The sequence below is a fragment of the Cicer arietinum genome, chromosome 7, assembly GCF_000331145.2.
Source record: "Cicer arietinum cultivar CDC Frontier isolate Library 1 chromosome 7, Cicar.CDCFrontier_v2.0, whole genome shotgun sequence".
In the NCBI taxonomy this organism is placed as follows: domain Eukaryota; kingdom Viridiplantae; phylum Streptophyta; class Magnoliopsida; order Fabales; family Fabaceae; genus Cicer; species Cicer arietinum.
Genome location: NC_021166.2, coordinates 48,654,712 through 48,677,566, shown reverse-complemented (window position 1 = coordinate 48,677,566; position 22,855 = coordinate 48,654,712). Strand labels below are relative to the sequence as shown.

The window sequence follows — 22,855 nt, the reverse complement described above, 5'->3', positions numbered from 1 at the left end:
CAAAGACACACAACTTATGCTACAATTTGCGAATCGCTCAATGAAACACCCCTATGGAGTGGTGGAAGATGTGTTGGTTAAAGTGGACAAGTTTATTTTTCTAGTGGATTTCGTGGTACTAGACATGGAGGAAGACAATGACATTCCTTTGATTTTGGGGAGACCGTTCTTAGCAACAGGGCGAGCTATGATTGATGTATCAGATGGCACCTTAACCTTAAAAGTAAATGAGGAAACCGTCACTTTTAACATTATGAAAGTCATGGAACACTCAAAAGAAAGAGAAGGGTGCAATCAAATCGAAATCTTAGATGAGATAGTCAACGAAGAAATAAAGCATCAAACACCCAGTTTGCTGTTAGAAAAAGTGTTATGCCTACTCCCAAGATGTTGTTAAAGAAAGTGAAGATCCAAAGATGAAAGAGGTTTTGGCAATGTTGGAGGCATCACCATCCTACTCCCCCCGTTTTCCTACAAGATAGCACACCACTATCTTAGTTTACAAAACTTGAAGCAAGAACACCATTTTCCTCAATTTACAACACTTGAAGAAAGTATACCACTTTCTTCAATTTACAACACTTGAATCGTTTAGCAATATTGATTTTGACTTAGATCAATATGATATAATAGGTTATGTACAATGATAACAATCCAATATAATTTCAAGTACACTAGAGAACTTTTCTCAATGATATGAAAATGTAAAATCTGTACTTGAAATATAAAAGTGAAACTTTGAATAAATCAAAACATTTTTAGAAAGTGTGTTCAAAGTTTGTTCAAGGTTTTGTTTGTAGGATTGGTTATGTTTGATATGAAGTTATGGTGTATTTATACTCCATAAACATCTCTTCGGATTCGTGGCCATTGATGCAAGAGGTTTGATGAAGAAATGCAATGATCCGGAACCATTTTAGAATTGAAAAATTGCATTGTTTCCAGGTGTATTCGACTACAGCTTGTGTGTAGTCGAGTACACATCCTTTTAACGTTCAATTTATTTGAATTTTGAAGCTTGTATTCGAATACACATTCTTGTATTCAAATACAGATGTTTGAAGATGTTCAAATTTAGCTACTGGCTTGTCTGTATTCGACTACAACATGGTGTATTCGAATACAACATTGTATTTTGCCAAAAATATTATTTTCAAACATTATTTATATATTTTTACTTTTTGAATATCCTTTTGATGCATATGCTAAAATGAAAGGTTCTCATGTGCATTTTAAATATACGAATATTGGATTGCATCATGTACCTTTACATTATAAAACTTCTAGCATATTTGACCATAGTTGTCTTTGATGTTTGACTTCTTTTTGAGCTTGAAACTTGATCACTTTCCTTGGTCTTTGTCTTCCTCTGATCTAGGCTTTTAATAATCAGAATTCCTCTTATTAGAGTTCCTCTAATATTAAGATCATCTAATCATATTACATATGATCATCTAGACTTCCTCTAACCAGAATTCCTCTTATTATATTTCCTCTGCTATTAAGATCCTCTGATTAGATTACATATGATCTAGACTTCCTCTAATTAGAATTCCTCTTATTAGATTTCCTCTACTATTAAGATCCTTTAATTAGATTACATCTAATCTAGACGTCCTCTAACCAAAATTCCTTTTATTATATATCCTCTGCTATTAAGATCCTCTGATTAGATTACATCTGATCTAGACTTCCTCTAATCATAATTCCTCTGAATAAATTTCCTCTAATATTAAGATCTTTTAATCATAATACATCTGATCCATACTTTCTCTAATCAAAATTCTTCTGATTAGATTTGCTCTGATATTTAAATCCTTTGATATGATTACATTTGATCAAGATTTCCTCTAATCAGATTTTATCTGATTAGACTTCCTCCAACTAGACTTTATCTAGTCATACTTCCTCTGATATAGATCTCCTCTAATCCAGATTTCCTTTATCCATATTTTTCCAATCACACTTCCTCTGAAAAAGCTTTTTCTTCTAATCAGACTACCAATGATTCAAACTCCTTCTTATCGAGTTCTTCTTTCGATCAGATTACCCTTAATAATATTTTTATATGATATCGTTTTTCTTCTAAATTATACTTCCTCTTATCAATTCCTAATAAAACGGTTGTGAATAGATATGGTATTTTGAAGAAGGGAAGCAATGGTATCACATGCAAAATTCTTAAGTAAACACAACAATCATTCTTGTTTCTAGTGGTTTTGTACTTCCATATGAAGGAATCAAATCTCAAATACCATTCTTTAAGAGATTACCTTAGTTCATAGAGTGATCCCTAAAATGATACACCCAATTTCTCTCCCTTAAATTCAAAACCACTAGGTTGCCTCATAAGAATAGTCTTATTCAAACTGACATGAAGGAAGGTTGTTTGGACTATTTTTGTATTTAATAGCATCAGTAATTGTCTTTAGTTCCTCCTTACTCAATTCGTAAACAATGTGAAATGCATATCCGATCATATTAGCTAAGAACATATATCTTTGAGGTGGATTTATCTATTTTCTGTCTTTATCCCTTGCTAGCAAATACTTATCTCTATAATCATGATTAGCATCATCTAAATTAGCTGCTACATGGTTTGTAAGTTGATTTTTCACATGGGTTTGATTTAGATTAGACCTTGGCTCACTTCCATCCCAAGGCTCTACCTCAAGCTCAAAAAACCATCTAATACATTATGAAATTGAACATGATTCTCATTGTATTCAGTGACTTATAGAGTTTTTTTTCTATGAACTTTGACACTCTACTTATAATGCACCTTTTATTTCAATTCATCATATTCTATTTTATTCACTTCATCATATTATCCAACAAAACATTCCTTCTTCCCTCTAGGTCTCCTTTTCCATTATTTTCATGATAATATACAATATGTAAGTAAATCATATGCAGATGAAAAACATCATAAGATGAATCAAACCAAGTCAGAAGCAGTCAAAATAACTCAAAAGTAATAACTGGATGAAAGTACAAGTCATCTCATCCTAAAACTCTAAGTATTGGAAATTACAATGATCCTTTGAAGACTAGATCATCAGTGAAGGACACAACCTTGTTTGGTCTACTATCATCCATTAAACCTACCTTTTTTTTAAAAGCACTAGCAGATGATATATGGATAATTGTAATGCATGAAGAGTTTAATGAATTTAAAAGGAATAATGTTTAGGATTAGTACCTAAAACAAAGACAAACATTATTGGAACCAAATTGATTTTCAGAAACAAGTTAAATGAAAAGGGAGAAATTGGCTCTTGTGGCCAGGTTAGAGGCAATTTGTATATTTAAAATGGATGTTTAAAGTGCCTTTCTAAATGGGTATATAAGTGAAGAAGTCTATGTTAAGCAACCTGCGGGTTTTGAATGCTCTGGATTTCCAAACTATGTGTTTAAACTTAGGAACTCACTGTATGATCTAAAACAAACATCTAGGGCATGATATGATAGATTAAGTAATTTCTTACTTAAAAACAGTTTTGAAATATGCAAGTAGATACCTCACTGTTTAAAAAGTCAATGAGAGATGACATTGTGATTATTCAAATCTATGTTGATGACATTATTTTTGGATATATTAATGACAATTTTTGTCAAGAATTTGCTTAGTTGATGCAGCTTGAAGTTCAAATAAGCATGATGGAAGAACTAAAGTTCTTCTTAGGGATTCAAATTCATCAAAGTTAGAAGGGCATATAGATTCATGAAAACAAGTATACAAAAGAGCTTCTCAAGAAGTTTAAGATGAATGATTGCAAACCTATGGCTACACCAATGCACCCTTCTTGCTCACAGAAAAAGATGAACTAGACTAGAAGGCTGATCCAAGGTAATCTCACTTAAATATTGTGAAGAGGATTCTTAGATACCTAAAAGGTACTTCCAACATTGGCTTGTACTATAAGAAGTCTACTAAGTACAAATTAAGTGCACTACGCCAAAAATGACATTTAACAGCGCCCATTTTACAGCGCTTGCTAAACACAAGCGCTGTTGTAATTATATTTTAAAAATAACAGAACCTATTACAGCGCTTTTGATTCAAAGCGCTGTAAAACAAGCGCTGTAGTAGGTCATATAATGTTTGCGCATCACGTTATAAGGCTTTTACAGCGCTTGTCAAAAAAGCGCTGTAAAAGGAAGCGCTTTCGCGTATCAGTTACAGCGTTTTTTTCACAAGCGCTGTAAAACACATGCGCTTTCATTGAATTTAACTACCTATTACAGCGGTTTTTTCACAAGCGCTGTAAAACACATGCGCTTTCATTGAATTTAACTACCTATTACAGCGCTTTTTTCACAAGCGTTGTAAAATACATGCGCTTTCATTGAATTTAACTACCTATTACAGCGCGTTTTTCACAAGCGCTGTAAAATACATGCGCTTTCATTGAATTTAACTACCTATTACAGCGCTTTTTTCACAAGCGCTGTAAAACACATGCGCTTTCATTGAATTTAACTACCTATTACAGCGCTTTTTTCACAAGCGCTGTAAAACACATGCGCTTTCATTGAATTTAACTACCTATTACAGCGCGTTTTTCACAAGCGCTGTAAAATACATCTTTAAAATAATTATATACGTTGGAAACCCTCATATCCTCTACATCTTTCAAATAATTATATACGTTGCGAACCCTAATATCCTCTACGTACTGTGCGGCCATCTACGTTGTCTAAGGTATTTTTTACACATGATCTGTTATGTTTTGAAATTGTCAAAAATTGTCAAAAACTCATACCACATGATCTGTTCTGTTTTGAAATTGTTAGTTGATATTGGTTTCTTTTTGAAACTTGTTGATATGTTTTGAAAGCTTATTATTTTTGTTACTGCATTTATATAGGTGGTATAATATGGATAGGAAATGGATTTCAGCCAATCGATTGTCAAAAGAGTATGAAATTGGAGTGAAGGAGTTTGTTGAGTTTGCAGTGAAGAATGCAAAAGATCCAAATAGAGTAGTTTGTCCTTGTTTAAAATGTTGTTTTGGAAAACGTGTTAGAGAAGATGAATTAGAAGGACATCTAGTATGTAATGGAATTGATCAAAGCTACACATGTTGGATAAGACATGGTGAGAAAAAAAAAGGAAACATTAATTTTGAGAATAGTTCTACATATGCTTCAACTGATTTCGATACAGATACATATGAGCCGGACCGAGTTGATGAGATTGCAAAAGCAGTTGAAGAAGATCTTCGAGATTGTCCTAAAATGTTTGAAAGTTTGTTGAGTGATGCAGAGAAAGAATTATATAATGGTTGTACTAAATTCACAAGACTGTCAGCGATATTAAAGTTGTACAACTTAAAAGCGAGTAATGGATGGTCTGATAAAAGCTTTACGGAATTATTAACACTCATAAAAGATATGTTGCCAGATGATAATGAACTTCCCAGTCGGACCTACGAGGCTAAACGGATTTTGTGTTCTATTGGAATGAGTTACGAAAGGATTCATGCGTGTCCTAACGATTGCATTTTATTTCGAAACGAATATGAACTACTTAAGGCGTGTCCGAAATGCAATGTCTCTCGATATAAGAAGAAAGAATCTACTCCAGCAAAAGTCGTGTGGTATTTTCCTATAATACCAAGATTTAGGCGCATGTATCGCAGTGAAGAAGATTCAAAACACTTGACATGGCATGCAGATGAAAGAATTAGAGATGGAATGTTTCGACACCCTGCAGATTCCCCACAATGGGCAAAAATTGATCACGAGTATCCTGAATTCGGGATAGAGTCAAGAAATCTAAGACTTGCACTTTCTACTGATGGAATGAATCCACATGGTCTTCAAAGCATCTCACATAGCACGTGGCCTGTGATTTTGGTAATATATAACCTACCTCCATGGTTATGTATGAAGCGTAAGTTTATGATGTTGTCTCTGTTAATTTCTGGACCCAAACAACCGGGGAATGATATCGACGTATACTTGACTCCTCTAATCGAAAATTTAAAAAGTATGTGGGAGACAGGTGTGGAAGTTTATGATGGGTATAAGAAAGAATGTTTCAATTTAAGGGTTATGTTGTTCGGCATAATTAATGATTTTCCAGCATATGGTAATTTATCAGGATATAGCATTAAAGGTCAGTGTGCATGTCCTATATGTGAAGAGAGTACAAATTGGATGCGGTTGAAACATTGTAAGAAGAATGTGTTTCTTGGACATCGTAGATTTTTACCTTATAGTCATCAGTATCGTGGGTGGAGAAATGCATTCAATGGAAAATCAGAGGAAGGTAAAGCTCCTTTAGCACCGACTGGATATCAAATACTTGAAAAAGTACAAGGTTTGACCAATAAATTTGGCAAACCTTTTGCGGGAGAGCTGGTGAAAACTGGGTGGAAGAAAAAGTCAATTTTCTTTGAATTGCCATATTGGAAGTCATTGTATGTAAGACATTTCCTCGATGTGATGCATATTGAAAAAAATGTATTTGAAAGTGTTATTGGTACGTTACTCAATGTTCCAGGAAAGTCTAAAGATGGCGTCAATGCAAGATTGGACTTGGTCGATATGGGAATAAGAAATGAACTGGCTCCAGTAAAGAAAGGAAATCGCACATATCTACCTCCAGCCGCTCATACTCTATCTAGAAAGGAAAAAATTGTTTTATGTAAATTTCTACACGAAGTTAAAGTTCCAGAAGGATACTCTTCGAACATTAAAAATTTGGTTTGTATGAAAGACCTCAAGTTAAAAGGTTTGAAGACCCATGATTGTCATATTATAATGGAGCATTTGCTACCAATAGGTATACGTTCCATTTTACCTGAAAAAGTTCGACTAGCCTTAACTAGATTATGTTTCTTCTTCAGGGAAATTTGTAGTAAAGTGATCGACCCTCAGAAATTACCGACATTGCAGAGGGAAATTGTTGTTACTTTGTGTGAGCTTGAAATGTATTTCCCACCATCGTTTTTTGATATAATGGTTCACCTTACTGTTCATCTGGTTAAGGAGACACAACTTTGTGGGCCAGCTTATATGAGATGGATGTATCCGATAGAACGATATATGAAAATATTAAAAGGGTACGTAAAAAGTAGAAGTCGACCAGAAGGTTGTATTGCTGAACGATACATTGTTGAAGAGGCTGCTGAATTTTGTACTGAATATCTGTCCAATGTTGAATCCATAGGGCTTCCCATGTCTCGTCATTCGGGAAGACTATCAGGAGAAGGGATAACTGGAAGGAGACTACTGACTATATCAAGGACAGAATGGGAGCAGGCACAATTGTATGTTCTGCACAATGATGATGAGGTTCAACCGTATGTTACAATACACATTGATCAGTTATCTCGTTTGAACATGAATAGGAATCAAAATTGGATAACTCGAGAGCACAATCGAAGTTTTGTAACATGGTTAAAAAATCACATAATGTCAAAATTTGATATAGACCCCGGATCAATTTCAAATAGATTGAGGTGGCTAGCAAATGGTCCGAGCTTACATGTCTTTTCTTACACTGGTTATGTTATTAACGGCTACACATTTTATACCAAAGAACAAGATGATCAGACCACTATGCAAAATAGTGGAGTCACTCTCGTAGCTGAAGCGATGCATGTCTCAAGTGCAAAAGACAAAAACCCAATATATGCAAATCTATCATATTTTGGGGTTATCGAGCGCATATGGGAGTTAGACTACACAATGTTTCGTGTTCCCATATTTGGTTGCAAGTGGGTCGATAATAATAATGGCGTTCGGATTGATGAGTCAGGATTCTTGCTTGTCGATTTTAATAGGGTGGGATACAAAGACGAGCCTTTTATTTTAGCGTCGCAAGCTCAACAAGTGTTTTATGTCACTGATCCTTCTAATGATAAATGGTCTGTTGTCCTATCGACCAATAAAATAAGTGATGATAACAATAATGATGAAGATGTTGGTAATGATCTTTTATTTGCAACATCACAACAACCACATGAAATTGATTCAACTGATGATGGTTTATATCTTAGAGATGATCATGATGAGGGAATTTGGATTAATCCATCGTTTCGTATTGTAAATGGACAAACAAATGTGAATGTCACCAGGAAAAGAAGAAGGGCATCTTAATGTATATATATGTTTAATTGTTTTATATAAGCTATGCATGTAATCTGAACTGTGTTATTGTAAATATGCATGTAATCTGAATTGAGTGTTTTATACTAAGTTCTGATTAATTTATTTTCTGATTAATTTATTTTCTGCTTATATTTAGCTTGATTTGAGTGTTTTATACCAAGTTCATGTAACAATGAGTGTTTTATATTTAGCTTGATTTACATGAACTGAACTGAATATAAATTAGTAATTTACATGAACTGAACTGAACTGAATAGAGAGATTCTCTTTTGCTCAGTGCATATATATATATAGATTCTTCAGAATACTCATTTCTAATAATTCATCATCTCCTAAAGTATTGTGATAAAGACAATGATAACAATATTTTTAATCCAATAAACAATGATAAAAATGTTTTTAATGTCATCCCAACCCAAATAAACCAAACACAAAAATAAAATAAAGAGACATTTTACAGCGCTTATCTTAAAAAGCGCTGTAAAAGATCCTTTTAAAAATAAAATAATGAGTGTTTTATACCTTTTACAGCGCTTTTCACACAAAGCGCTGTAAACGACTCTTTTGAAAGTGAGTAAAAAAGACATTTTACAGCGCTTATTTGACAAAGCGCTGTAAAAAAGCTTTAAAAATAATATTCATCAGACACCTAATTTCTTCAAACACCTTGTACGCATCATGGGAATCCAAAAAACATCAGACACAAACCCATTTCTTCAAACACCTTGTACGCATCATGGGAATCCAAAAAACATCAGACACAAACCCATTTCTTCAAACACCTTGTACGCATCATGGGAATCCCCAAAAACACCAGACACAAACCCATTTTTCGCAACATGGCAATGATCCTGAATACCAATTAAGTTTCGATTTAAGAAGGAAAGAGAATGTAAAGAGATAAAAAGGGTGTTGAGGTGGAGATTGAATTGTGAAAGAGTAAGCTTTGATGTTTGTGAAGAAGATGCATAAAAGGAGAAGAGTTTGGTGAAGAGGAAGGGATTTTTGTGGTGACCAGTTACTACTATGTGGGTTTTGCATGCATGTTGAGCTTGTTTAAAAAATAACATAACATAACAAAACACAAAAACAATAAGGCCTTTTACAGCGCTTATTTGGAAAAAGCGCTGTAAAAGAGCCTTTTAAAATTAACATAAAGAGACATTTTAGAGCGCTTATGTGGAAAAGCGCTGTAAAAGGCTTTAAAAAACATTCATATAACATAATAACACACGGAGGTCTTTTACAGCGCTTATTTGGGAAAAGCGCTGTAAAAGAGCCTCTTAAAATTAACATAAAGAGACATTTTAGAGCGCTTATGTGTAAAAGCGCTGTAAAAGGCATTCAAATAACATAATAACACACGGAGGTCTTTTACAGCGCTTATTTGAAAAAAGCGCTGTAAAAGAGCCTTTTAAAAATTTAACTAAAGAAGCCTTTTAGAGCGCTTATGTGTGAAAGCGCTGTAAAAGGCATTCATATAACATAATAACACACGGAGGTCTTTTACAGCGCTTATTTGAAAAAAGCGCTGTAAAAGAGCCTTTTAAAAATTTAACTAAAGAAGCCTTTTAGAGCGCTTATGTGTGAAAGCGCTGTAAAAGGCATTCATATAACATAATAACACACGGAGGTCTTTTACAGCGCTTATTTGAAAAAAGCGCTGTAAAAGGCATTCAAATAACATAATAACACACGGAGGTCTTTTACAGCGCTTATTTGAAAAAAGCGCTGTAAAAGGCATTCAAATAACATAATAACACACGGAGGTCTTTTACAGCGCTTATTTGAAAAAAGCGCTGTAAAAGAGCCTTTTAAAAATTTAACTAAAGAAGCCTTTTAGAGCGCTTTACAAAATAAGCGCTGTAAAAGGCTTATAAAAAGCGCTGTAAAAGTGTTACGTATATATAACAGTTACCTCTTCAGTTTCCTCTTCATTACGTAACCTTCATCTCAACCTTCATTTCTTCTCTTCTTTTGCAAACCCTATCATCCCGTCCTTTACGAACCTTATTTCCACGATCATCTCCTTCATTTCGAACCTTATTTCCATCCAAGATCATCTCTCCCATTTCACACAATATATTTTCATTGAAATACGTAACCCTCATTACGTATTTCTTCAAACCGTATTTCTGTGAACCATATTTCTGTGAACTTTCTGCAAACCCTCTTTTCTTTGCATTTCGTCTTTCTTCGAACCATCATTATTCAGGTATTGATGTTATTAAATTTTTGTAATCATTAGAATGCATGTTGAGCTTTTTTAAGATATACTGATACATGTTGAGTTTGTTTATAATAATGCATGATCCATGTTGAGCTTGTTGATGTTATACTAAAGTGCATGTTGAACTTGTTGTAGTTAAATGGATACAAACAAAGATTTAGAAGTTCAAAATGAAGAAGTTGGCACCTCTAAGACTTACGAAAAAGAAGTCAAACGTGGTGCAACTATCATGCAAAGGGTGATTAAAGCACGGAGCAGTGGCATTAAATTTGAGGTATACTATATATACTCTGTTTGCTGTGTGTTTTTTTATCTTTTTTTAGGGTTTAGGGCATGTACTTACTATATGAGTTTATTAGGTTGGCTGGAACGAGAGTGGTCAGCCAGTTGACCCCAACAGCTCCATGTTTGTAAGCTACATTGGGGCTGTTGTTCGTCAAAATGTCCCAATAACAATAGACAACTGGAGAGATAAGGCGTTGAAGGATGCCAAAGATATCATCTGGAATGACATTCAAGTAAATATTTTGATCTACTCTTTTGTCATTTATAATTTTTTTTCTGTAAAATACATTACTTATAATTGTTTTCATTGCAGACCACTTTTGTTCTTGATGAGGAACGAAAGTCATATGTTTTGAGAGTTGCTGGGAAAATCCATCGTGGATTTAGATCCCATCTCTCAAATTTCTATCTAAAAGATAGAGAAGGAAACACAAATGCTGAACCTCCAAAGATATATCAACATTATATATCAAAGGATGAATGGAGTGCATTTGTTTCCAAACGTTCTGACCCGGCGTTTGTCGTAAGTGATTAATTTATTAGCATTTGTGTTTTATTATTCATATTCGTAGCGTATTTTAAATTTTTACACAATTGCTATTTTTTTTTTATATAGAATATTAGTAAGGCAAATCGCGAACGGGCAAGCAACCCAAAACACCCATACAAGAAATCACGTATGGGATATGCACGCCTTGAACAAAAAATTGTAAGTAATTAAACATCACTTGTAATTTGTATTATAAACTATAGTGTGTAACTAATTTGTATTATTTTGTTTATGATTTTAACGAATAGAGAAAAGACACCCAAGCCGATCAACCCTTGGGTCGTCATATCTTATGGAAGGAAGCGCGTGTTAACAAAGAAGGAGTGGTTGATAATGAAAATGTCAAGAAAGTTGTAGAACTTTGTGTAAGTATATTATCACTTTAATATTTTTTAATATTGTATTTTAAAAATGCTATTGAACTTATCTTTTTAATGTTACATGTATTTTAGGAAACTATTGAACAAAGTTCTGAAACTCAAGAGGGCAACAAGGATACGTGCAGGGACATTCTTGGGAAAGTGTTTAATGTCCCTGAGTATTCCGGTCGAGTGAGGGGGAAAGGATTTGGCGTAACTCCCAAAAGCTTTTTTCCTCAAGAGAAGCGCCAAAAACCTTCCAACGAGGAAGTATTAGAGAAGCTCAGAATCTTATCGGAGCAAGTGGCACTCTTGGTGAATACGAATAAAGACAAGCAACTTCCGGTTCAGCTCCAACCTGAAATACAAATGGAGAGTGAAACCGGGAGTTGCAACGTCGGTTTGAAGAGTATTCCCGAGGTAATTAATTACTTACTACTTACTTGCTTATGTAATTACTTATGTATTAAACAAACTTATATATTAACTGTACTTATGTTTTAACTATTGATGTAGGGTGTCACTACATGTGTCCTATACTTGTCCTCGCCGACTCAACGGAAGGTGGGAAAAGGAATATTGCACAATACTTCGGGAGAAGTATTGCACAATATTCCGATCCCCGCGGGCCATGTCAAAGTATCGCCTACGGTTGCTTTCGAACCAACTGCACCGTTGCCCATACCGGACAACGATGGAGATATGAAGTTCTTAAGCGACGCTATTGGCAGTTACGTGGCATGGCCCACACACCTTGTTGCCCTCGAAAAAAAGATTCCCAAGGACAAATCAGTTACATCTCCCGAAAAGGTTTGTCACATTTATTGCCTAAGGTTTTTTATTTTTTCAGATTCAATAAACTAACATTTTACCTCATTTTTGTAGGTCCAAATAAATAAACCACCCCTACAGCCAAAAAAAGGCAGCAGACCTCAAAAATTGGAGGTTAATAGGGCTGCCAAACTACAAAGGCTGGAGGGTAATAAAGCTGCAAAACTTGCAGCAACAAAAAATCTGGATCGGGGAAAATCGGTCGCTGCTGCTGCTGCTCCTAATAAAAGTCAGCCACGCCTTGGTAAATACGGGGCGTGTCTTGACATCCAAATAAAAAGGAACATGGGCAGCAGCAACGATTCGCCCATTGTACAAATGAATCAAGACATCTTTGGAGATGAGTATATTGAATACCTCGAAAAGGAGCAAATGTACGATCTTCTCGAACATAAGGAGCTGAGTGTTACTGTAATCAGCTTGTACATAAGGTAAAAAATACTTTTAATTGCATTTATTTGTAATTAATTAAATGTATTGGTAATTAATCTAGTTTAAAATTTTCATTGAAGGTTTTTGTACGAGAAGGTCGTGTGCACGAGGAAACTGTCAAATAAATACTCATTCTTGTCTCCGCATAAGATGTCGATGTTCAAACTCGATCCAGACAATGTAAAACACTACATTGTAGATATGTTTTTAAGAAATAAAGAAAGTGATAAATTGTTCTTGGCACCATATAATTCAGGGTACGTAATTTTATCTTTTTTAATTGATGAGAATTTAATTTATTAGTTGTCTATAAACAAAATTGCTTAACCAATTTTTTGTTGTTGTAGGGCACATTGGGTGCTATTTGCAATCAATGCGGTCTCTGAAGTGATATACTATTTGGATCCCGTGCACGGCGATTACACCAATCACCCCGGAATAAAGAATATGCTCGACACGTAAGTAATATTCATTTATTTCTTACATATATATATTTATATATATATATATATAAATATATATATGTAAGAAATAAATGAATATTACTTACGTGTCGAGCATATTCTTTATTCCGGGGTGATTGGTGTAATCGCCGTGCACGGGATCCAAATAGTATATCACTTCAGAGACCGCATTGATTGCAAATAGCACCCAATGTGCCCTACAACAACAAAAAAACACGCGCTTGTTATGCACATTTTACAGCGCTTCTTCACAAAAAGCGCTGTAATATGCACCCCATTATATGAGTTATGGGTGGGCATTTTACAGCGCTTTCTCAAAGAAGCGCTGTAATATGCTCACCCATATATGAAATTATGGTTGGGCATATTACAGCGCTTGTTTGAGAAAGCGCTGTAATATGCCCACCCATATATGAAATTATGGTTGGGCATATTACAGCGCTTGTTTGAGAAAACGCTGTAATATGCCCACCCATATATGAGTTATGGGTGTGCATTTTAGAGCGCTTTTTTGAGAAAGCGCTGTAAAATGCACACCCATAACTCATATAATGGGGTGCATATTACAACGCTTTTTGTGAAGAAGCGTTGTAAAATGTGCATAACAAGCGCGCGTTGTATTTACATGTTTTATAGCGCTGTTGTATCATTTACAGCGCTCGTTTCCACAACGCTTATTTTTTTCAAAAAGCGCTGTAAATGGCTTAAAAAAAGCGTTGTAATATGCGTTTTTTCGCGTAGTGGTGGTTGTTATGATGTTGACTATGTTAGAGAAAAACATGAACTGAAATTGCATATTTCTTGGTGAAAACTTATTCTCCTAGTCAAGTAAGAGACAAACCAATATTGTAATGTCAAAAACAAAGGTTGAATACATTTTAGCAGCTGGCTGCAGCTCTCAACTACTATGGATGAAACACCAATTTGAAGATTACAAGTTTTTTGAGAGTAAAATTCTCATATTATGTGATAATACTTCTGCTATTTGCCTAACAAAGAATCCAATCCTGCATTCTACGGCTAAACACATAGAAATTAAACCTAACTTTATCAGCGAATTTATTCAAAAAGGAGTACTAAATATCCAATTTAGAGAAACTAAACATCACTTTATATCTAATTCATGTTTTGTTATGTCAAGATTAGTTTAGATTCGTATTAGTATGTCTTTTATGTTTTATCTCTTTTATTTATAAAAAAAAAGAACTTGAAAACAAAAAAGGCGTGAAACGTTTTTGAAGTTTTTTTGTCTAACGACAAAAAGGGGAGAAAGATATTTGAGAATAATTTTGTTTTTGATCTATTTATGTGGGGAGAGAAATTGTTTGCATAAGAGGAGAGAAAATTACTGCAAAACTACTTAGACTTAGAGGGAGCCTTAAGCAAGGAGTAAAAGTCAATACATTGTTATAAAAAATTATAGTTTTGTCGTCATCAAAAACGGGGAGATTATTGGAATCAAATTGGTTTTCCTCATGATTTTTATGTTATCAAAGGCATTTTATGAGAACAATTTGTTTGAACTAATGGCTTCATTAAGTGTGCAACAATCATAACAAGAAAATCAGAGGAAGGTACCAAAAGAATGTAACAGAGGAAACAACTAGAGGAACAAAAAAGCATGTGTATGCCTCTGAAAGCAACGTGCCTCTAAAGGTTACAAAAACCACCTATAATGTTTGGTTCGATAGACTTCATCTGATGTGCACAAACTCAGCATGCCTTTGAAGAGTTTATATCAAGCTATATTAGCTCTGAAAAGCTTATTCAAATCATGCATTCCAAGCTCATATTCCATTAATTAAAAGTTGCAACACACTCAAAATGTTGCCTCTTATATGCAACCTCTAATGTTGCACTAACTCTGATAATTCAACAATGTGATTTTCTCAAAGCCACTAATTATAAGTCACACAATTTTGTCTCTGACTTTTGTTATCAAAAAAATACAACATCTCACTCCAACAAGAAAGTCAACGACTCTTATGGAAAGTCAACGATTATGATTGAAATAATTCTATAACGCCCCAAATTTTTGATCCAAATATTACTTAAAAATATTTGTTTTCTTTTAGGAACAACTATAATTTTTTTTTTCTTAGGAGTAGTTCGTCATGTAATAATTTGAAGATGCGTAACAAAATGACTTGATATATATATATTTTTTTTAAAGAAAGTAATGCAATTTACTAAAGTATTATTTATTCTTTTATTTTCACAATTAATATTCCAATTGTTAGATCGATATTCATTTAGACTCTAAAATAAAATAAATTATCTTTAAGTGAAATTCAAAAGAAGCAAGGTTGACTGCAATTAATGACATTCAATTATTTACTAGCAAATGAAATCTCACTTCCACATTTTTATTAAAAGTTAATGATGAAGAGTAAATAACTTTACAATGTACCACAAAACTTTTAGTAATACAAAACATTATTTTTAAGTAAAAGTCTCATTTTCCCACGCACGTGCACCAATCAAACATATACATGCAACTCTTTGAGATCATTAGTACCTAAATGTTGGTGTAAGGGGTCAGTTCATCCCACAACAAAAATTAAACCAAATAATAAATTAACAGCCATAAAATATAAATATAAAATCCTTTTGTAATAAAAGATTTAAAGAAATTAATTATTTAATAGTTCTCAAAGATGTATCAAAAGTCATAAATTGTATCTAAATAAATAAGTAGCAACCGTAGAGCAGTTAATTAGATCAAAATAAAAATAACAATAAAATGTATAAGTTATGCATGCTTCTAAACATATATGATCCGGATATAACCAGCCACACAGGCGTCCACACAAAAGTCACTTATACCAATGGGGAAAAATTAAACTAGCCACACAAGCATCCACAAAGATGCATATGATATGTCATGAAATAATAATGATGCTCAATAGGTACATGTCACCACTCACTTAAATAATCACACAAATCATCTGCCACCTAGACAAGCACAAATATAACAATATTTAAAATACAAATCACCAGCCACTTAGGCAACCACAAGGATAACAATATTTAAAACACAAATCACCAACCACCTAGACAACCACAAAGATAACGATATTTAAAACACAAATCACTAGCCACTTAGGCAACCACAAAGATAACAATATTTAAAATACAAATCACCAGTCACTTAGGCAACTACAAAGGTAACAATATTTAAAATACAAATCACCAGCCACTTAGGCAACCACAAAGATAACAATAATTAAAACACAAATCACCAGCCACTTAGCCAACCACAAAGAAAAAATATTTCCGATTAAAATATTTTTAATCACATAAGACATCAAATTTATATTCTCATAGATGTTCATAGTTAGAGCTCAATAACTTCAACACATCAAATATGCACGTGAACAAATATTTTAAAATCACCATTTTCATTTTAATAATCCATAAGATTCGATTTGACTACTTGTTATTGATAAAAAATTAAAACTCATATTACCAAGAATACAATAACAATAGAAATTTTATTCATTTCACTATAAAGTTTTCCGCATTATAAAAATGAACTATACATTAATACATTTCAATAATCAATTTTCTCATATTTTCAAAATTAAAAATATAAAATTCCCATCAATTTCGCCATAAAACATATATTGGTCATAAAAGTAAAATTTTAAATTTTAAATGCTCAACATTTCAAGACTTAATATCAAATACATCACAACAAACATATTACTAATGATATCATTATAAAAATTATAACTTTATAATTAAGTATTCTAAAAGACATAAGGTGTCAAAGATTTTCACTACAAACATATTTATCAAGGGATAATAATAAAAATAGAGCTCTATAATTAAGTTCATCAAAATAGATGTATTACTCAAAAGAACCAATAAAACAATTATGGCTTAATTGCAATTTTGGTTCCCCTATTTTAGCTGAATCGCGAACGTAGTCCCCCCATTTTGTTTCTCACCAGTTTTGGTCCCCAAACAGAATTTTGGTCCAAAATTTGATGAAATTTCATTTTTTAAAGCCTTACTGTACCATTTATGATCATAGATTTCAGGTATAATTGTTGCAAATGAGATATTGAGGCATGGTGTGACTTAAATAAATTCAAAAAAAAAATGAAATTTCATCAAGTTTTGGACCAAAATTATATTGTTTGAGGGACCAAAACTGGGGAGAAATAAAATGGGGGACTACTTTCGCGATTCAGCTAAAATAGGGGGACCAAAACTACAATTAAGCCATAAATTATAGTTAATTTCTTTACGACGAAAATAAAATCAACCTTTTTCTTTTAAGACATCGAGACATCATATCAATATCCTATGTACCACTAATTTAATATCTAACCTAACTCTACATGGAGAAAAACCCTTACCTTAGAAACTTTTTTTTTCTTAACATCTCTATATTGGCACGAGAAATATCTCATGAGGAAATGATGAATTCAACACTGATAGAAATGTATACGAATGACACATAGGTGTGACAGCAAGAGGCCTAATGGAAATGTATGAACATAATAGCTATTTACGTTGCAATATTACGATTGAGTTCTTGTCTAAAATTGAAGTGCAATTAATTCCAAAATTATGCTACCAATAATTAATATTTATTTAATTTTATTAGGTTGTTACAAAATCAATTGAAATCATGTGTATTTATGTGTATGAGTTAATTAGGATTAACTAATAAAGTTCACCATATATTGTCGGGTGTCACACCATCTATTTTAATTAAATAAATAAATTAGAGGATGTCACATCACCCTTTTAATTTTTTATCTAATAGTTACAAACTCAAAAATAGCATAGAATTATTTTTATAGACAATTAAAATAAAATTATAATTTTAGTTTAAAAGAGATGAATGTATGACATACAAAAAGGAGAATAATCATCTCTTAATTGAACAAAAAAGAAACTCATAATTTAATTTATAATCTTCCTTTAAAAAATAAATTAAAGGTGTTAAAAATGAGTTAATGCACATTATGCCAAGAAAACACCATGAATTGTCATAAAATCTTATCATAAAGGAGAGTAAAAGAATGAGTCAAGTCACTAATTTATTTTTTTAGGATGAACCAAAAATATTTTCAAAACATTTATATATAAATGTTGGGTTTCACTAACTCTATAATATCTCCTAAAATGAATACTTATTTGGTCTTAAATAAAACTAATAAACAATATAAAATTCTAATTTAACTAAATAATTCAACTAATATTTTATCAACTAAAATAAATCAAGCAAGACAAGAATACCACTCACACATAACAAAATAAAACAAGCATATCTAACACATCAATTTCATGATTATCGAAACTAATCAAATAAAAAAAATGCACAATAGTCCGTTTAGAAAATAATCACATCATAAATCGTCTCCATGTAATTGTCACGCCAAAATAAATAAATAAAAAATAAAGGTTATAATTATTCAGGTAGAATAGAGTCTGATAAAATTTAGTTTAATTTATTTATACATAGAATAATTATTAATTTAATAATAAATCATAACAATTACTAACAAGACACATATATAATATATATGAAAATTTTGGGGTGTTACAAATTCATTTAGAAGAAAAGACTTGGTCAAATCAGAATTTTAGAATATTCAAGGACAAGCTCAAATCCATACCTGCTGCAATCAATCAAGGGTATGTAGGAAGATTCACGTGAATAAGTTTTTGAACATAATCTGAAATTAGATATGATTTATAATTATAATTGAAGGAGATCTTTGAGCAAGGTGAAAAGAAGATATGATCAAAATATTATTCACAAGAAGATATAGTAAAAATATTGTTCACATGAAGATATGGCCAAAATATTATTCTAAGCTAGATCCTTTGATGAGCAAATAAAATATAATCTTCTAAAAAATGATCTCAGTGACTCTGAAGAAAGTACTACAATTGTGTCTGACTCTATAAATGCGCTCTCAAATGCGCCTCTGGTGAATCCGTTAATACAAGCACCAATATGGATGTTCTGCCTCTGGTAAGTATTTCAAGCAAAATAATTGTTCTCCTTTATTATGTATATCAAGCAAAGTGATTGTCTACCTCTAATAAGTATGTCAAGCAAAATGATTGTTTGCCTTTGATAATTGTGACAAGTAGTGTATCTTCTGAAAAGTCAATGCTCTACTAAAAATACAACGCTCAAGATAATCAATGCTCTGATGGAAGTAACCGCTTTCAAATGACAAGCTCTAAAAAATTCAATGCTCTAAAGAAGACAAATCTGTTTATCCTCTGGTCTACATCTTGAATCTTTTAATTGTCTAAATGTCTTTGTGACATCATCTAATAGTAACATCCTTTGAGATTTACCCTCTTAAATTGAAGATGCGCAAAATCAATCAAGAAGATGTATATGAATATATTTTAAAGATTAATCTACCTTAAATGGTGATTAAAAATCTCCAACAAACACTTCTTCTCTCTATTTAAGAAAAACTTGTTTAGTCAATCAAGTGTGTGAGAGAATGGAAAAAGGAAATGTATTAAAGAAAGAAATCTGAAAAAGCTAAGTACAGGTTAAAAGAGAAGTATGACTGAAAATCCTCTCAGTATAGAGTTATTTTGAATTAATGTAAATCATTCAAAGTGTTTTAATATACTTGATTTATATAGACTTGATAAGTAACATTCTCTCAATGAGAGTTATAATCCAAGAAACAAACTTTGTGTTAATTGAGACACAAACTAGAACTGATGTAAATCAGTCTGATAGTGGCAACAACTCTCTCACCCATAAGACATACCCAAAGAGGTACAACAACACTAATGAACCTCAAAACATGCTTCTAGAATGTTGAAGAAAGGTTCTGACGATTACAATCTATAAAGGCTAAAGAAGAATACTCAAAGCTTGAAGAGGAAAAGTAAACAATATGTGTATGTTATTACTGAAATAGTGGATTAAGTCATTGACTATATTGAGGCTGTAAGGGGATGACTAATGTAGCAACAGTCTATTGTGAACTAGTATACAAATATATGTGTTATCTCTATCTCTCTATTTCTCCTATCTATGTTTTCCAGGATTCAACCTCTTTGTCCCTAAACCTATTTTAATCATAAGTTGAATGATTTGATAAAGAACAAATTTTTGAGTTAAGCTTTCGAAGTATCTTTCATAAATAGCAAAACTTTATTCAAATTCCACCTTTCTTGTGTTTTCCAACACCTTTAAATCTGAGTCCACAAGCGAAAAACCTCTGGTCCTTTGACTCCCTGACATCCAATTGATCCAACTTAATAGTTTATCGATTAATGTCAAACAAAAAATATGATAACTTACTATAAAAGGGTCAATTTCGAAATTGGGTTAAAGAAACTTACTCCAAAATCATAAAACTAATCCGTTGATCATTTAGCTACTATTCATACACTTATTTTAGCGTTGATTTCACTCAAATTAGACTTATGTTAAAGAAGAACGATTCAAAATAGTAGTTTCATAAACAGAGAAATCAAGTATTTTTAAAGAGACAAAGAGAACACTAAAATGATGACAAGGATTGTTAAAATAAGTCACTTAATGGGAGAAACAACATATTAACTTTTGGGCAAAAATAGAGAAACAATTTTAAACATCCATCGATCACGGGAATTGATTTACTTTATTTTTTTTCTCTTCCAGCGGCAATATGTGTTTTCTCTCGCTTCTCTCTTTGCTACAGTACCCACTTAATACTAGTTCTCTCCTTTTTTATATTATTAGGTTGTTAAGTTACCAAAGCCATAAAATATTTGACCAAAACAAATAATTACGGGTTACAAATACATAGCTCAAGTCCAATACTTTCATTCTGTTCCCCTTTTTTATTTTTAAACACAACTTATTTCCTACACATTATTAATATTTTAAAATTAATAATTTATAAAACAGAATAATATAAAGTTATTAACCTTTAAAAAATATATATTAATAATATCTAAAACACTGATACTCCTAATTAAAAAGATAAAATAAATAAATATAACATTAACAATTTACATTAGTTACTAATATAAGAAATATGTATAAAATCATCATGACATAGCAAGTATACAAAAATAAAGAAAACTAATCACAATATTACTAATAGCTCAAGATAATTATTTATAAAATAAATAGCTAAAATGAAAAATAGTTTTAAATAATTAAATTATAGCTACGCACACATTTATCAGTTAGTCAAATGCACAAAAAATATAACCACATATATTTATAACACATTTACAAGTAAAATAAGTAAACACAATATTTATAATATATACCACTTATTAAATCAAATATGTATACAATTACTGAACCATAGAAAACACACATATATAAAAGTTAATCATAAAATTAATCAAGACATATTCTAAAACAATTTTAACACCAAATTAATTCTTTAAAATTATATTTAATTAATAAAACATATTATGATAAAATTTGGGTGTTTATAGACGGCGGTCTTAAATAATCTCTAAGCATTTGAACCTGAAATATGGATGACGAGCATATGATGGTTTGTGGTTCTTTCTCAACCGAGATATCATATACCATAAGCACTCTTTATATGGGAATAAAGTTTCAATAACACAAGAAGGGGGGTTAATTGTGTTATGGTTTATTAAAACTGTTTTTGAAATTTAATGACTTGGTGATCAAAGCAATTTAGAAAATAAAAGCAAAGAGAAGAAAAAGAATCACAAGAATTTTTATACTGGTTCACCACCAATTAGGCTGACTACGTCCAATACCTTCACTTGAAGGATTTCTTCCAGTAATTCAACCTAAATTACAAAAACCGTTTAACCTCACCTTGTTAAGCCTACTCAACCTTCTTATTGCACCTACAATACGTTGAGGCAAAAACAACAGCTAGTAATGGGCCAATTTACAATGTTTGTTTGGTTTTTGTTTGATTCTCAATGAGATGATATGTATATGTCTAACACTATCTAGTACTTAGATAAATATTTTTTTTACAAGTTATCTATATTCAAACAATAATTATGATTGAATTTTTTTGAAGTATTTGATGTTGATCAATCTGTTTTGATGTTTAATATTTAGATCAACCTTGTTTGAGTCAAAGTTCTTCAATTTGATTTAAAGTTCTAAGTCCATAATTTCTTCAAAGTATTTGACATTGTTGTAAATTCTATCCAGACTTTGTTGTTCATGATTTATTCAAGGTTGTTGATCAATTGTTGTTATTCAATCTCATATTGATCAAAGCTTATTGTATATTATGTTCATGATCAAGGTATGCTGTATCAATATGTTCTTGATCAAACTTCACAGTGTGAAGGAGTTGTTCAATGGTTATGTGCCAAATCAAGTTGGTGTATGTTTTTGATCAGGTCTAGTTGGTATATGTTTTTCGACGTGAAGAGTTCCTTTTATAGTTGCACATTTGGAACTATTTGTTTTTTCGTTGAATTGTTGCCTTCTTCCAGTTTTTAATCATTGTATTATTCCAAACATTCTTCTATTGAATACACCATTCCAGCCATATTCACTAGAATCAGTTTTGTATTATTTTGAACATTCAGTTTTAAATTGTTGTGTTGTTGGTTGTGGGTCGTTGCTTGTGAA

At 32.1% G+C, this 22,855-nt stretch overlaps 1 protein-coding gene across 1 annotated transcript; it reads left to right on the top strand.

Moving 5' to 3' along the window:
- The first annotated feature begins 4,618 nt into the window (after nt 1–4,618).
- Nucleotides 4,619–22,616, top strand: LOC140918835 (uncharacterized). Its single transcript, XM_073363633.1, has 3 exons — nt 4,619–4,705; nt 4,872–5,862; nt 22,524–22,616. Exons 2-3 carry the CDS (start codon nt 4,882–4,884, stop codon nt 22,614–22,616), a joined length of 1,074 nt encoding a protein of 357 aa, XP_073219734.1. The 5' UTR covers nt 4,619–4,705; nt 4,872–4,881.
- The last annotated feature ends 239 nt before the right edge of the window (nt 22,617–22,855 follow it).

Excerpts from the sequence above, each read along its gene's own strand:
- LOC140918835 (XM_073363633.1), top strand. The coding sequence starts at position 4,882 with ATGGATAGGAAATGGATTTCAGCCAATCGATTGTCAAAAGAGTATGAA. Across the intron at positions 5,863-22,523 it reads GCACGTGGCCTGTGATTTTG|GTATGCTGTATCAATATGTT; the intron begins GTAATATATAAC and ends TTCATGATCAAG.